The 16,841-nt window shown below is 29.1% G+C and overlaps 1 protein-coding gene across 1 annotated transcript; it reads left to right on the top strand.

The window, feature by feature from the left end:
- The first annotated feature begins 276 nt into the window (after nucleotides 1–276).
- Nucleotides 277–6,966, top strand: PAP20 (Purple acid phosphatases superfamily protein). Its single transcript, XM_039025347.2, has 5 exons — nucleotides 277–555; nucleotides 5,249–5,540; nucleotides 5,696–6,270; nucleotides 6,369–6,457; nucleotides 6,569–6,966. The coding sequence occupies exons 1-5, from the start codon at nucleotides 409–411 to the stop codon at nucleotides 6,753–6,755; spliced, it is 1,290 nt and encodes a 429-aa protein (XP_038881275.1). The 5' UTR covers nucleotides 277–408; the 3' UTR covers nucleotides 6,756–6,966.
- Nucleotides 6,967–16,841: the final 9,875 nt, after the last annotated feature.

Below are 16,841 nucleotides of genomic sequence, written 5' to 3'. Positions count from 1 at the left end.
AAGAAAGATACCAATTATTATAAAAAATAGAAAGAAAATAAATTTAATTTTCAAAATCTAAAAATAAAAAACAAAATAATTATTTTTTCTCTAATTATAATTAATAATAAAGAACTTCGAGTAATTAGAGAAATATTTTGCAAGATGACACGTGTAAGAAAAGTAGGCCCCCGAGAGTCACGTGCGATTGAGCAGATTTATCCGTACACGTAAACGGGTGGTCACGTCAGGACCATGACTAACATTGAAAATCTGAAAACTTCGCCGTTTTCATATAAAATCCGTTTTAGAGTTTAGACGTTATTTACAAAAATTCCATCATTCCAATTCCCAATTTCCATTTTCTTTTCTTCTCAAAAAAACTTCTCCCTATCTGTTTACTCTACAGTGGCGGATTCCAATCGAAAAATGCCGTCGTTTCCAGCGGCCTTTACTATCGCTGTCGCCGCCTTCGCTTCTCTGTTCTCTGCTGTTTCTGCTTATCAACGGCCGCCACCTCGCCGGAATCTCTTCGTTCCCCGCCGTCAAGATCTCGATTACGATTCTCCAGAACAGGTATTTTCTTCTGGACTTCATTTTTGTATTTGGAATCTGGATTATATGCTTAACTTGAATTAATACTCTCGAGAGAAATTAAACCATCAAAATAGGGAAATTACCGCGGCCGCTACGAAAAACCTTACATTTTAATTAGAGTTTAATTTCATGGTTTTTTTTTTTTTTTTTTTTGAGATAAGTGCCCAAAAAACTTGTCCAAGTTTTTAGAAAAATGTATGTCATGGCCACGTAAAATTTAGTTATTGTCCTTTTCAACGTGAGAAATCTTTCTCTATACGTTCTCTTCTTCTTTTTTGGTTTCTCCTCGGTCACATAGCAGTTTCAATCCGACCAACTCCGATAAGTCAGAGACGAGAGATAAGTGATTTTGTGAGTGAAGAAACGAAGAGAAAGTGAGATGAGTGAAAGCAAGACACAGTGATTTGTGTGGGGGAAAAAGAAGAGACAATGAGACGAGTAAAAGAGATTATTTTTCCACATGTGTACAAGTATATTTTGGTAATTTTATCCAAATTTAAACAAAGAATGATTTGACATTTTTTTTAAAAAACCTAGTCATTCACATTTTTTGCCATCCATCCAACAAACCCTTCGATTCATTAGAGTTCCAAGGGGATATATGTTTATTTGGAAATTCATATTTTTAGTATCCTTACTGTGTTTTTCATATTTTTGTTTGTTATGGATAAATTAGTCAAACGGTTTTATTTAGAAATTTAATTAAAAGCAATCCTTATCATTTGTAAGCAGGTTTATTTACTTAATTTAAAATGGAGACCAACCCTGTTTTTTTTTTCCTTCTATTTTTAATTAAGAATTTTTGGTAAACACAAGAGTATGTATACATATATTACATTGAAAAGAGAGCATAAAAAAAATGGAGTATTAATGAATGAATAAATGCGTTACCTTAGATTGAGTTGGTGATATAATATTTTAAGAGTATCGGTATGGGGCCATGGTGGATATAGAAAGTTGGGAACAGAGTTGAAGGCTTCCATTTTCACACCTCTTTTCTTTCGTACCCAAATCTGAGAATTAGACGACCAACCAAACAACTCTGATCTCCAAATTAAAGTTTAAAAACATTTAGAAGTTCGTATCCATATTATTGAAATAAGAATATGTACGAGAGTGATTTTAAAAATGGTTAAATCACTTCTATTATTCATTTTAGAATCAATCTTGAAACATTTATTTCTCCTAACAACTTTTATAGAGTTAGGAGAAATGTTGTTGAGATATCTTTAGATTCTTGTAATAGTTGAAAAACCATGTTTAAAAGAGTAAAATTAAACATGAATACTCGTTTGGTAACCATTTTTTTTTTTTAAATTAAGTCTGAACATTATTTCCACTCCCAAATTTCTTCCTTTGTTATATATTTTTCACCAATGGCTTAAAAAAAAACTCACGCCAAATGTTGAGAACTAAAAAAACAACTTTCAAAAAGTTATTTATGTTTATGAAATTTGACTAAAAATTCAACTATTGTATTTAAGAAAGATGCAAATTGTAAGAAATGTAGATGAAATAACTTTAATTTTAAAAAACAAAAACAAAAAAACTAAATGGTTACCAAACAAGGTCGAAATTAATTGATTTTGAAGGATTAAAAATATATTTTAGAATAATTTTTAATGCGACAAAAAAAAAGTGATTTTAACCCTTTTAAAATTACTCTCAAATATACTCTAAAAAGATAAATTATGAATTATTTTATTGATATATTTAGACTTATAGTAACATATTTCTCTGTGTGAATAATATGTATCTTGAACGATGTTGGTAAAATAATTATCTTGTAGGAAATTATTTAATAGAGAAATTTATTTAGATTAGTAAAATTTGAGAAATTGAAGACATTAGGGCCCAATTATTTGTGAGCTACAAATATAAATACATTAAAAAAAGAGTAGAGGGCGGAGGGGAGGCAGATTGCTATATTATTTGTTTGTGGTTGTTTGGATTAGGATCAGGCAATTCAAATGTGAAAACGTTGTCACGTGAGAACTCTATTTGTACCTAGTTGCCTTTGTTTTTATTCAATAGGGACAATTAAGGATTTGCCGTGTGCTGTATTTAAAAATTTTATCCATTATTTTTCGTTAGGAATAATGCTTGTTATTATTTTTATATATTTTTTACAATATGTGCGAGTGGAGGACAAAATTGCTCCTAATTGATCCTTATCACTTTATAAATTAATTTACCATTTTAAAATCGCTCTCAAATACATCCTACAAACACATTTAATTGCCTTACTTTTTTTTTCGGGCTAAATTATAAAAAAAATACTTTTAAACTTTGTATTTTGTATCAGAAATATCTTTGAATGTTCAACAGTTTAAAAAATACCCTTAAACTTTCAAAAAGTTAAAAATACCCTTGTTGTTAATTTTGTATAGAATCCGTTAAAGTTTTGTTTAAAAAATATCCTAAACTTTCAAAATTTTATAAAATACTCTTAACTTAAAAAAAAAAAAAAAAAGTTAAAAAATACATTCATCATTAGTATATGAACACTTATTGCAAAAATATAACTTTCAAATTAAAAAAAAATAAAAAAAAAGCTCATACCATTAATTTGGTGATCAATTTGTTTGAAGTTTTCTTAAGTTCGAAAAATCCAATTTTAAAACAAAAATATATATAAATTTTCATATAAATACTTTAATTTTTTCTTAGTTTTCCAATTCAGAGCTTACACAAATTTTCTCAACAATGAAAATTTTAAGTTAAATCATAAAATCCCATGAAATCACATAAAATTCCAATGTCAAAATCTCTCCTTAAAACATATCATAATGATAAATAGTCAAACAAAAAAATGTATTTGATTATTAACATACACTCAACTACTAATGTATAATTTTGTTAGAATATTTAAGTCATAAAATCTCTTGGTGCTTTCTTTATTCTCTTTTTTCTTATTATAGTCTATATATCTAAATTGAAGTGTGTAATTGTATTTATTTACTTTTTTTTTAAATAACTATTAACAAAAGGAGAGCAGGAGGGTAAGGGATGGGAGAAAAGAATATGGGAAATTGAAAAGTAGGACGGTATTAACGATTTTTGCTCATATAAAAATAAGAGTATTTTTTGAACTTTTTTAAATTTAAGGGTATTATTTTTTAAAGTTTATGGGTATTTTTTATACAAAACATTAACACGTTCTATCCAAAATTAATGGTAAAGGTATTTTTTTAATTCGTTTTGGAAGTAGGATATTTTTAAATCTTTTGAAAATTTAAAGATATATTTTATACAAAGTACAAAGTTTGGGGTATTTTATATAATATAGCTTTTTTTCAATTAATTAATTATGTATGTTTATGGTTGTCTTATGTTTTTTTTTTTTAAATTAATAATGCATGATTACAAATGTGGGTGGGAATCCAAAGTTAAATTAAGGGAGTTTATTAATATCTTAACACATTTGAAATTTAAAATAAACCCTCAACATATTTAGAAATCAACCATACAATACATATAATCTAAACATGTGTTACATGATCAAGCAGTTTTTTTTTTTTTTTTTTTTTTTTTTAAATTTATGTGTAGTGAAACACTCCAAACTTGTTGGAGAGTGATTTTGAAATGGTTAATATCATTTTTTGTAATGTTCGTAAATCTGGGTTAAAAATGTGAAACCATCCATTTGAAATAGTTTTGATTTTTGAATATAGTGATAATATTTTCATCATTTCAAATAGGTTCTCCTTTTATATATATATATATAAAATGTAGGTAGGAAAATTGAACCTCGAGAATACTGGTTGAGCTATGTTTATTTGACTATCCCAATTATATTATATGAGCAGTATTGGAAGAAAATTAATTAAATACTTCTTTTTTAGAGTAAAGTGTGTTTATTTTTTTATTTTCTTTTTAAAATATACAAACCAATAATTTTTAAAACTAAACACTTTAATTTGTCAGGCTCGTGCATGTACTTTCATTTAAAAACATCCCAACACTGGATATATGCTTTAAACATTACCAAAACAAACCTCTAATTCTAAGAAAAAACCAGCCCCAAAGATGGAAACCAGACAAATAAAAGAATATACCCCAACCAAATTACCATATTTTACTAGGAACAAAAATATTACCATATTTAACTTTAAAAACGGAAAGAAAGTCAGTTAATTGAGATGTAGTTAACAAAAATGAGAATACAATGGTCTTTAACTTGATTGCACAATGGTACTTGAGAATACAATATATGAAAATTCATTTAAGAATTTTAATTTTAAATGTGCAATAGATCTGTTTAAGTTCCAAGAGTGAAAGTTCTAAATATGTATTCGTCCAAAATCGATGCATAAATCAAATTAATCAAATATTGTTTAGATAAACATGAGGTTCTAACTTAAAACCAATTGATAGTAAGAAAAGTAACTCATATATTTATAAAGATCGAGGAAGATTTGTTTCCTTTACCTGAAGACCCATTTGAACTTCATGCTCCTTCTCGTGTTGCCTTTCTTTTGTTTTTGGAAGCTTGAGAATGTTGTCTTTGGATTTCAGTGTCCATGAGTAACAGATGTTTGGGAATCATACATTACTATGTGATTGCACAGAAGTTCATAAAAAAAAAAAAAAAAAAAAAAAAAATTGCCAAATAATACTAAAATCACACCCTTACATATTAAAGCAATCTTAAAAAAAAAAAACTTTTCAGGTACATATATCTCTTGTTGGTGTTGATAAAATGAGGATAACATGGATTACAGAGGATTCTGCACCATCTGTGGTGGAATATAGCACATCCCCTGGAGTTTACACCAATGTTGTAACTGGAATTACTTCCTCATACAAATATGCATTGTATGAATCTGGTAATATTCATGATGTAACCATTGGTCCTCTCAATCCCGACACCACTTATTACTATCGTTGCAGCTCGAACTCAGCTCGGAATTTCACTTTAAAAACCCCTCCTGCTCAGCTCCCCATCAAATTTGTGGTCATTGGTATGTAAAGAAACCAACCTCTGCTTCACAAGAAAAAAAAAATTAATTAATGGCTTTGGATATATATAAGTTCTTGTTGGCTCAGCTGTTTCTTTTATGCTAATAAGTTTCTAATTAAGCCTTGTGTATAATTCTTATGATCAATGTTTTGGTAGGTGATCTTGGGCAGACAGAATGGACTAAAACAACTCTTAAAAATGTAGCAAAATCAGACTATGATGTGCTGCTACTTCCCGGTGACTTGTCTTATGCTGATTTCGTTCAGTCTCTGTGGGACTCGTTCGGCAGACTTGTTGAGCCACTGGCTAGCCAAAGACCATGGATGGTGACTCAGGGCAACCATGAAGTAGAGCGCATCCCAGTGATTCATTCCAACCCTTTCACAGCATACAATGCAAGATGGCACATGCCTTTCGAACAAAGCTCGTCGAATTCCAACCTTTACTATTCATTCGACACGGCCGGCGTGCATGCCATCATGTTGGGATCTTATATCGATTTTGACACGAGTTCAGCTCAGTATGAATGGCTCGTAGCGGACTTGAAGAAGATCAATCGCTCAACAACCCCATGGATCGTGGTGCTTCTTCATGCTCCATGGTATAACTCCAACACTGCTCACCAGGGAGAGAAAGAGTCTGTTGACATGAAGGCAGCCATGGAAGATCTCCTCTATCAAGCTCGTGTAGATGTGGTGTTTGCTGGGCACGTCCACGCTTACGAGCGCTTCGTAAGTTTCTCCAACAATCACAGCATTATTATTTACGTTTAAGTGAACTCGATATATCTTTCCTTGTTTGAATTCTTTTGATCATTTTATTGTTGCAGACCCGTGTTTATAATGGGGAAGCAAACAACTGTGCACCAATATATATCACAATCGGTGACGGGGGCAACCGTGAAGGCCTTGCGAGCAAGTAATACTTCAAAACTGTTTTTCAATGACATTACAGGGAGTTCACGCATACAACGTTCTATTTAGACACTACGTGCTAAACTACTACTAAACTCAAAAGTTTAATCTGCAGGTATATCGACCCAAAGCCAACAATTTCATTATTCAGGCAAGCAAGCTTCGGACATGGTCGGTTTGAGGTGGTGAATACGACACATGCGCTCTGGACATGGCACAGGAACGATGACGACGATGTAGCTGTCATTGGCGATTCATTCTGGTTTACAAGCCTCTCTTCTGACCCAGCTTGTAGAATTTGAATTCTTCTACAAAATCTCTTATTAAGCAGCCAACTAATATTGAAAGGAAACAGAAAAAAAGAGTCATTTCCAGTTTAGCTTTACACATTCAAGGGAAATGTAAGAAATCATCTCTATTGAGTGAGTTTGTTTATATTCTCACAGAGATGACCACATTTCATTGACACACACACATCATTTGAAATAATGGGGTACAGTTTACATTGATTAATTCGGCTTTCTTTTTGTAATATAATTTTTAGCCTATAGATTTTTTAATACAAGTAAATAATTAATTATAACTTGAAACCAAAACACGAGTGTTTTTTTACCATACAATGTTTCTAAAATACAAGAATAAAAGAAAAATATTCTTCTTTTTTGCTTGTATTTTAGAAACATGTCTACCAGCAACAAGTACAACATTGAACAAACAGGCTACATTGAACTAAAAAAAAATATGGTACACTTGCCTTAATTGAGCATCTCTGAAACAGCCTAAGAAAAAGCCCATGTTTGGTTTCAAATGGTCTCCTCTGACCAATGGAACTTATAGGATTTATGTAGTACATATATCTAACTTGAAGCTTAATTTTTTTCGGAACAAGATAATACTAATGAATAAAGGGATCGATGCATCCAAATATCTCAAATATGTTGACACATTCATAGTACCATCTTTACTCCTTGAAAGTACAATAGGGAGCTAGAGAAGATACATTAGATACTCTAAGAGGGACAGATTTACACGAGAGGCAGCAAAGTTAAGAGCTATAGTAGAGGGACTATAATTTGTAAAAAGTTTTAATTGGTGAGACCAAAGACCAACAAGATTCCTACTTGAAATCAAAACCAAAAACATATATTTCTGGATTATGCACAAGATGTGTAAAAACCTCTATAGTTTCTTATTCTTAAATTTATTGGTAGTTTTTACTTAATGAAGAATATGATTTAGTAGCTTTAACATTTATTTAAAGTTCAAATAATATCTACTACTATTTTCTTATAGTCGACAAATAAGTTCAATATCAATCAAACATTCAAAATAGTGAAGAGATGATCAAGTCAAAATGAGGATGAGTTTATTTTTCTGACAAAATTTGTCTTATTAAACATAAAAAAAGATATTTGAACATATATACCTATAATCATAGAGTAAGACTGGTGTTTTTGGCTATGGAAGAACACTTTATTGATTTGAGTGTATATTTTCTTAAAGGTATTGAGAAGCTACAACAAATAGCTTAGGCAACATTTTGCTACTATAGAATATACTTGAGTCATTAAATTTTATTGTAAATTGGAAAATCTTATGTTGGAGAGATTTTCATTAATTTCCTATCTATAAAAATAAAATAGGAAAAAATGGAGCCTCGATATAGGTATTAAATGAAACAATAATTGAAAGGACAACTTTAGTATTTTTAAGTAACAAGAAGCATTCAAATAAATAGTATTCCCCATTTAACCATTCCATTTTATTTTTAAAAAAATTGAAATCAATATCATAGCAAACCATAAAAAATGCTTTAATTCTAACTGAATTAATTAAGCTTGAATTTTGAGATGTAATATAGTTAGATTATTAAGCATAAATAGAATATATGTTCCAATAATGCATGAGGATGTTGTCTTGGGTTTTCAACAGTCCAATGAACTTGAACTAATTATATGAGGCAAGCTAGCAACCCTAGGCTCATGCTTGCCCAACCTCTATCTCTTTGATTAGCAAACAATGGTGGTCCAACTCTTAATGGAGTTCAATGTAACTCATTTGATTGATGATTTTGCTTTTTTATTTTTATTTTTTTGAAAAAAAGTAATCTTTTAAGACTAAAAAATTTCGATCTAATTTCTATTTCATCCCTAAGTTTCAAAATGTTACACATTTATTCCTTAAGTTTTGAGTTTCATTTCAATCTAGTTCCTAAAATTTCAAATGTTATCTCTTAATTCCTTAAGTTTTGAGTTTGATTTCAATTTAGTTCCTAAATTTCGAAAGTATATTTTTGTCTTTAAGTTTTGAATTTTGTTTCAATTTGATACCTAAATTTAATTTCAAGATTTTTACTTTCATCCACACATTTTTCACTAAATACACTTCAATTTTAGTGTTAATGATTATTAACTAATGTAAAATAACTACGAACTGAAATTTTATAAATAATTCAAATACGGATGAAAAAATATAGAAACTTAATTAATTGTAATTCTTTTAATTCTTTTAAATTAATTAATAGACATTAACACTAAACACACAAAATGATTATTTAGTGAAAAACTGAGGTTAAATATGAAAATCTAGAAACCTAAGAATAAATTGAAACAAATACTAAACCATAAGAGTAAAATTGTTAGATTTTGAAACATAGGGACTAAGTTGAACTCAAACTCAAAACTTAATTATTAAGACTCGTTTGGTAACCATTTTGTTTTTTATTTTTATTTTTAAAAATTTAAGTCTATTTTATCCACATTTTTTACAATGATTTGCATCTTTCTTGAGTACAACGGTTGAATTATTAGCCAAATTCCAAAATCAAAACAAAATTTTGAAAGCTACTTTTTTTTAATTCTCAAATTTTGGCTTAATTTTTAAATTATTGATGAAAAGTAGATAACAAAAGAAGAAATTTGGAGATAGAAGTAGTGTCCATAAATTTAATTTTAAAAAACAAACATAAAAAAACAAAATAGTTACCAAACGGAGTCTAAAATTTTAACCTTTTGAAATGTAGGGGCTAAATTGAAACTACCCAAAACCTAGGGACAAAATAAATATTTTACATTTTTTAAGTTCAACATGGTGTGAGATTCGAATCTCTAACATCTCCGATAACGTATTTTTTATGTTAGTTGAGCTATGTTATTCATGAGCACATTTAACTCATAATTTTTTTTCGATAAAAAGATAAAATAAATATCCATTCACATCATATATTCAATATTGTCATGTCATGGAGTTTTAATTTGACCTATTCAATCTTATTTTTTTTCTAATGTACTGTGAAAATATCGATTAAGTTTAAAAACTTTGAACAAAAGTAATTACTTCATATACATATTAATAATTGTGGTTTGTGAACGGTCCCTAGCAAGTGTAACTTCTAAGTTTGTTTATAGTTTATTGGCGTAAAATAGGTACAAATATTTTGTTTTAACCCTTAAATTTATCTAAAATGTGTCTTAAGCTTTATCATTAATTTTTATCGATCATATAATATAACAAGAAATTTAAATAATTTATTTTGAACCAACCAACTTAACCTAGGTGTCAACATAAACATTACTTAACTGACATAAAATATAAACTATCAATCAAAAGGTTAGAGGTTCGGATCTCTCACCTTGTATATTGTTTTACTAGAAAAAATCCTACATACTACAAATGACTTGTGAATTAAAAATTTGTCCAAATAGACATCAACTAATTAGGTAAATGAACAATATTTTATGTAATCTAGATTGATTTCTATAAAATTACAAGATTAAAATGATTTTCTTTTACAAAGAAACTATAATAGAATATTTGAAATTTAAAAACCAAAAGGACAACTACTGCCATTAGAATTTAGAAGTTTGGGGGAAAAAATGATACTATATATAAACTTTTAAAAATATATGTCTCCCATTATTATTTATGTCACAAAGTACAATCCAATTCTTTGCATTGATGAGAGACTAGATTGAAGAAAAATCGTGCAGTAGCATGTATAACTTCTGAAGTGGTAATAGAGTCATGTCCTTCATGAGATATAGGCATGTGCAAAATTGTAACGGATTCCAAGATGTCGGAGAACCAAATCGTATCAGATCATTCTTTTTAAAATTTGAATAATTTTAAATCACAATAAAAACTACGATGACCAATAATAGACCTATGACATCAATTATAAGAGCACTTTGCTTTATTAATTCTTTCATTGTTGGATCCATCTAGAGATCAAAGAGATAATAATTAAAGTCTCATATTTAGAAGAAATTATACCATTGAACTTAAAGAGAGAAAACACTTCGATTTTGTTTATCTAATGATTATTGAGTCCAAATCTAATGATTATCGTTCAGATATATATTTATATATGAATTAGTGACCTTGTGAGAGTCTAATTAGATAATTTTGTGAGCAAGATAGGGAAAGGAGAGGCAGTAAAGTGTAAATGGAGAACAATGAATTATTGAAATAGGTAAAAGTGGATTGAAGAAAAAGAGTCAAAGAAGTGGTTGATGAGAAAGTTGAAAAAGAGTATGGAACTGACAAAACAGTGAAAAAGCCATACAAGAGATAAAGATAATGAAAGGATGGAAGGCAGATGGATGGATGGGATAGCAATGGCACATGTATTATTATTATTTGTGTTTTTTTTTTTCGCTTTAATTATTATTATTATTATTATTATTAAGCTGAATTATATCCAACGTTATTGAACTTTGTACTTTATGCGCGAAAAAAAAAAAATTAAATTTTTAAAAATTTAATAAACTTTAAAAAAGAGTTCAAATATGTTCTTAATGTTAGTTTTGGATGGAAATTGTTAGTGTTTTGTTTAAAAAATATTCTTAAACTTAAAGAAAGTTCAAAATATCTTTACTCTTAACGTATGAACAGAAATTATTAATGCTTCATTGCATAAATACCTATAAACTTTCAAAAGTTGCATTAGCATCCTTAAAAAAAATGTTAAAAATGCTCTTACTATTTATGTAAACCTTATCATGCTTCTTTACTTTTTCTATTTTTTTCTTCCCTCTTAGTCTCCTTCTTGTTAACTGTTTAACCTTTTGTTTATCTCATTAAAAAAATTGCTTCTCTTCATTTAAGACATATAGATTATAACAAAAAGAAAAAGAATAATGGAAGTACCAAGGGGACCTTAGACTTCTATACGTTTTAACAAGGTTATACATTAGTAGTTGAGTGTATGTTAATAGCCAAATATGTACTTATTGTATTTGGTTATTTATAGTTTTGGTAAGTTAAATGGAAGATTTTTATTTTTCGAATTTTGTGGGATTTTTTTGCTTTAACTTAAAGTTAGGGTTTAAACTAGAGTTAGTAACCCCAACTTAAAGTATTTCTAACTAGTAACTAGGATAATTTGAAACAAAAAAACATAGCATTTGGATGCATAGACCAACCTTGGTATAAATACACAATCATGGTCCTAACAAAAGTAACTTTTTTCTCATTAAAAGATATTGGCCTAAAGCTTCCTACACTCTTTTCCGTTTTCTCCCTCTCTAATTTAAAGAATCGAAGCTCGTGTAGTGCACACTATTGTATGCAATTTTTTTCTGTTTTGCAAGTAATCTCCTTCTCAAATTACAAAAATTAGTAGTTGAAGTAGATGTTAGTCAAAATTAGTGTATGAACAACATATGAGATGAATAAAAATTAGGGTAAACAACCTATTGTAACACTTGGAGAAATGGGAATCTAGATTTGGTATGCCTAACTGCTTGGCATGCCTTCTCGTTCCTACAATCTAGTCATGTCACATGCCTAATTTTGAAGTTTTTTTTATACATGTGCCACCAAAACAAGAAAATGTACATTATTGGTAGGGTAAGGGTAAGTAACTTTTAGTCTTAAATCTTATTATTGGATAGTCTCAAAATTCCTCTCATTTCAAAGTAGGTCCATTCATTTATGTACTTTTTGGTTGTAATATCGTACGAACTCAGATGTATTTCCTAAAGGAAGTTTCAATATATATGCTGTGTTTTTTTTCCTTTTAGTGCACTATATAATAGTTATAATAAGAAAAGTTGTGGATTTAATCGCATGATTGATGATATTAATATGTTGCATTATTAATTTATCATGATCCAGTATTATAATATATACTTGCCTTGCTTCCAAAAAGAAAAAGGAAAATATTATAGTTGCTGGGAATGAATGCCACAAAATAAAGATATGTGCTGAGTTGTGTGTTACTTCTTATATTTTGGGTATGGAACTGAGGGAGAAAAATAAAAAGCCTGAATTTAATTGCTAAATACAATACCTTAATGTAACAAAATGAACATATTAAAGTACTCCCTAACACACACTACATGCCGTTTGAGTTATATATCACATCATCTTGACAAACTTACCCTCAAATATTTATTGTATATGGAATCGAGAAAATATAGTATCTTATTGAAAAATATTCTATTTTTCAATAAAACTAATATTGAGTATTTCATTCAATAAATTGTTATTGATCTTGCATTCTGTTATAAAAATCCAATAAACGAATTCATAGTTATAGTACAAATACTTTAACTTTATGTGGAGATATAAAAGTGGATCAAGTTTTAGTTTATAGCCAAAATGGTCTATAAGTATATGGATGAGATTGGGTACCTCGTCCTGCTGATACTATTGGATGCGACCCACTTTGTATACTGTTACAAATAATGTGATCCCAAAATCATTCATGTAGAGACATGCGAGTGGGGCATCCTATACAAAGGATGTTTGCATAAGATTGGACCTCGAAATAGTCATTTTTTCTTTATAATGACCGTTTACTGTTAAAACTGACTATTTCAAATTCAATGACCTAAGGTAACTCGATCTTAATCCTAAGCTAACTATGAACTCCTTTTATTCTGGATTATCCTTTGACATAGGTGAGAGTGGTTCTACAGCACTGTTCAATAAGCCCTCTAGTTTGGAGATAAGACCGGATAGATAGTCGGAGACATAGTTCAGCAAGATGTAATTCACTCCTACCCGACTTAGGGTTAACAGATAGGCTGTTCTCTTAAGTACAAATTCCTGGTCTTGAGCAACGTGGCATCGCCCTCTCATAATCGAAAGGGTCATGGTTTATTAGTTGGACTATAAACTAATTGTTCAATAGAGAATCAGTGGGAGCTTAAGGAGCAAACTGTACAGTAATTTTGACCTAACTGTAAATACGAACGACCTGTAGAGGATCGACTTACTGATTATGATTAAAGTTGATAGAAATATATCTACAGTGAAAAGAGTGCAACTATTAAGTTATAGTAGTATGTCTCGATAGTTAACGAATATTGATTAATTCAGTTTAAAGAGTTTAATCAATTAATCTCAAAACGTTGGAGCTTATGATCCGTAGGTCCATAAGGTCCCTCTACTAGCTCGTTAAATTAAATCTTGGATTAGTAAATTGATCAAATTTAAAATGTTCAAATTCGAAATTAGGATTTTGAATTTGGAGTGTTCAAATTCAATTTGGGGTTTAATTAACTATATTTGATATAATTAACATTTAAATTTATCGAAATTAAATGAAATTGGAGAGCTCAAAATATTTAAATAGTGATTTAAATATTTGATGAGGTGAATTATAAAATTTAGTATTTGATATTAAATTAAATTAATTAAATTAGTTCAATTAATTATCCAATTTAATAAAATTCAATTTTGAAATTTGAGTTCATAATTGTCAATTTGATTAATTGAAATTTTGGATTAGTTGAAAATTTAAAATTAAATAAAACTTAATATATTAAAACTGAATTAATCGATTTTAATATATTAAATTTTATTTAATTTAATCAAATTACATTTTAAATTTGGATAAGATTAGCAAGTGAGAAAATTAGGATTTTTCCACTCACTAATCCACCTCATACCATTCCAATTTCAATGGAAATTAAAGTGGCATCCTATTTCAATCTAAATTGCATGGTCTTGTATTATAAATCGAAGTATCTGACTTCAATTTGAGGGATAGGCAAGAAAAATTCTATAGAAACTCTGCTGGGTTTTATACTCTCATACCCTCTCCTACCACACCTTGATGAATTCACCTCATTTCAGTGTTTTCACTATAGGATAGTAGAGAAGATCCTCTTGGCGGTCTATTGAAAGATTGAAGGACAAATTCGTGAAAATTAACAAAAATTTGAAGAGTTTCATTAAAGGTAATACATTCTGGAAACCATCTTTTGAATTCTATGTTCATGCATGCTTTTAAATTCAAATTAATTGTAATTAGAGTGCTTATTGATTCTGTTTGCTTCCGCATTTTGCATGATTACTCTATCAATAGCATCTTGAAATATCTATTTCATTATCGTCTTTTGGACTAATTATAAAATCACATTTGGGTATGGGATATGATGAGGTATTATAAATGTGTAACTTAGTTGAGATGACCTGAAGCACATTTATTAATCCCTTATTCCTTACTATCTTGTTAATAAAACATTAAAAAAAAATATCTATTTTGTCCTTCCATATGTGGAGTTTCTATCCATTCCCTTGTAAATTTTGTTACATTTGGTAGCTATTTAGTTTTTGTAAATTAAGCTTATTTCCCTTTCAAGTTCATACAATAGTTTTCATATTTCTTAAGTAAAAGAGTTGAATTCCTACCCAGATTTCAAAACACAAAAACATATTTTGAAAAACTATTTTTTTTAGTTTTCAAAACAATTTGGTTTTTTAAAACATTAGTAGAATGTATATATGAAAATAAGAAATTTAGAGGTGGAAATGGTATTTATAGGTTTAATTTTCAAAAACAAAAACTAAAGTTCTGTTTGATAACCATTTAATTTATCATTTTTGTTTTTGAAAATTAAGTTTATAGACACTACTTCCACCTCCAAATTTCTTAATTTGTTATCTACTTTTTAGTAATTGTTTAAAAAATCAAACTAAAATTTGAAAACTAAAAAAAAGTAGCTTTTAGAAACTTGTTTTTGTTTTTGAAATCTGGCTAAGACTTTAACTATTGTACTAAAAAGATGCAAAACATTCCACGAAATGAGGAGTAAATAAACTTAATTTTCAAAAACCAAAAACAAAAAACGAAATGGGTTGCCAAATGGGACCTATATGTTTTCAAACGGAGCTTTATCGATTTTATTTGGGATGGACATCTAAAATAAGAAGAAATTTATGGGGAAACTATTGACCATCTCTTTATTTCCTATGATTTTGTCAGAAACTTGTGAGGTTTGGTGTCTAATTGTGTTGGATGATAGAACAGAAGTGCTACTATAAAGAATCTTATTTTTTTTCTTTATGCAAAACTTCATACAAGGGGAGAAAGAAGATTATCATCTACAACTTGGTGGTCGTAGATCTCTAGAATATTTGGAATGAAAGGAATAATAGAACTTTCAAAGACCATTACAAAAGCTAAAATAATATTTTGGATGAGATTAGATTAATTACTGTATGTGGACTCATAGAAACAAGCTCTTTAAGGATGACACCCGAGCTCAAATTGCTTTAAATTTACATGCTTTCTGTCAAGTGTAATTTTCCTTGCCATGCCCAATGGGCTATCCTCTAACCACATGGACTCTTTTGAACTTTGTACTCTCTCTTGAACTTTATGATATATCTTTTAGGGAGATGTTGAGGGTGCTAAGTGAAGGAAACTGGTGAAGGTCCTTGGTGCGGAAACGTGGGGATCAATACCAATTTTATTCTTCATAGAATCACAAAATTTTGTAGAACAAAACAAAATTATGCATCTGAGATTTAAATTACAACATGCTTGGGAGGGAATTAGGAAATAAAAGACTTACATTTGAAGCCAATCTTCTTCGTCTAGTCCCTCGATCTAGATCACAAACTCTTCGAACTCCAATTTGAAACCCCAAAATGGACATCACCACTAGAGAAACTTCTATATTCTCTTGGGATTGAGAATTCAAGCAAAAGTTGTGGGTTTTGCTTGAATTTGTGAGAGAGGAAAGAAAGAGAGGAGGGAGAAGAAAACTTGCTTTTCTTCTCTGTATTCTCCAGGGAGAAGAACCAGAAAGAGTTCTCAATTTCAAAAAATACTGTTGGAAAAAAAATACTAAGACCACCACACATCTCACGAGGTGGTTGAGAGAATTAAGGGGAGGGAGTTGTAACTCTTTCCTTTTAATTATATTAAAATTAATTTAATTAATGATTATATATATATATACACACACACACTATATGTTATATCAAACATAGCACATAACTTATAGTTTTTATATTGTATAAAATAGAATATAACCTATAGTTCTATTTTCTCTCAACAATATAAATCACATTTATACTAAATTCAATTATATGAATCTCATTCATTAATTAATATTTGAATCATATTCAAATATTTATTAGAGGACAAA

Source organism: Benincasa hispida, chromosome 3, assembly GCF_027475165.1.
Source record: "Benincasa hispida cultivar pf3 chromosome 3, pf3_genome.v1.1, whole genome shotgun sequence".
NCBI lineage: Eukaryota > Viridiplantae > Streptophyta > Magnoliopsida > Cucurbitales > Cucurbitaceae > Benincasa > Benincasa hispida.
The sequence above is the reverse complement of the archived record's forward strand: the minus strand, read 5'-3'. Positions and strand labels throughout refer to the sequence as shown.

Bases quoted from the DNA above. Each gene is read 5' to 3' on its own strand.
- PAP20 (XM_039025347.2), top strand. From the start codon at position 409: ATGCCGTCGTTTCCAGCGGCCTTTACTATCGCTGTCGCCGCCTTCGCT. The intron at 5,541-5,695 runs GTATGTAAAGAA...ATGTTTTGGTAG, and splicing joins CATCAAATTTGTGGTCATTG to GTGATCTTGGGCAGACAGAA. The intron at 6,458-6,568 runs GTAATACTTCAA...TTTAATCTGCAG, and splicing joins CGTGAAGGCCTTGCGAGCAA to GTATATCGACCCAAAGCCAA.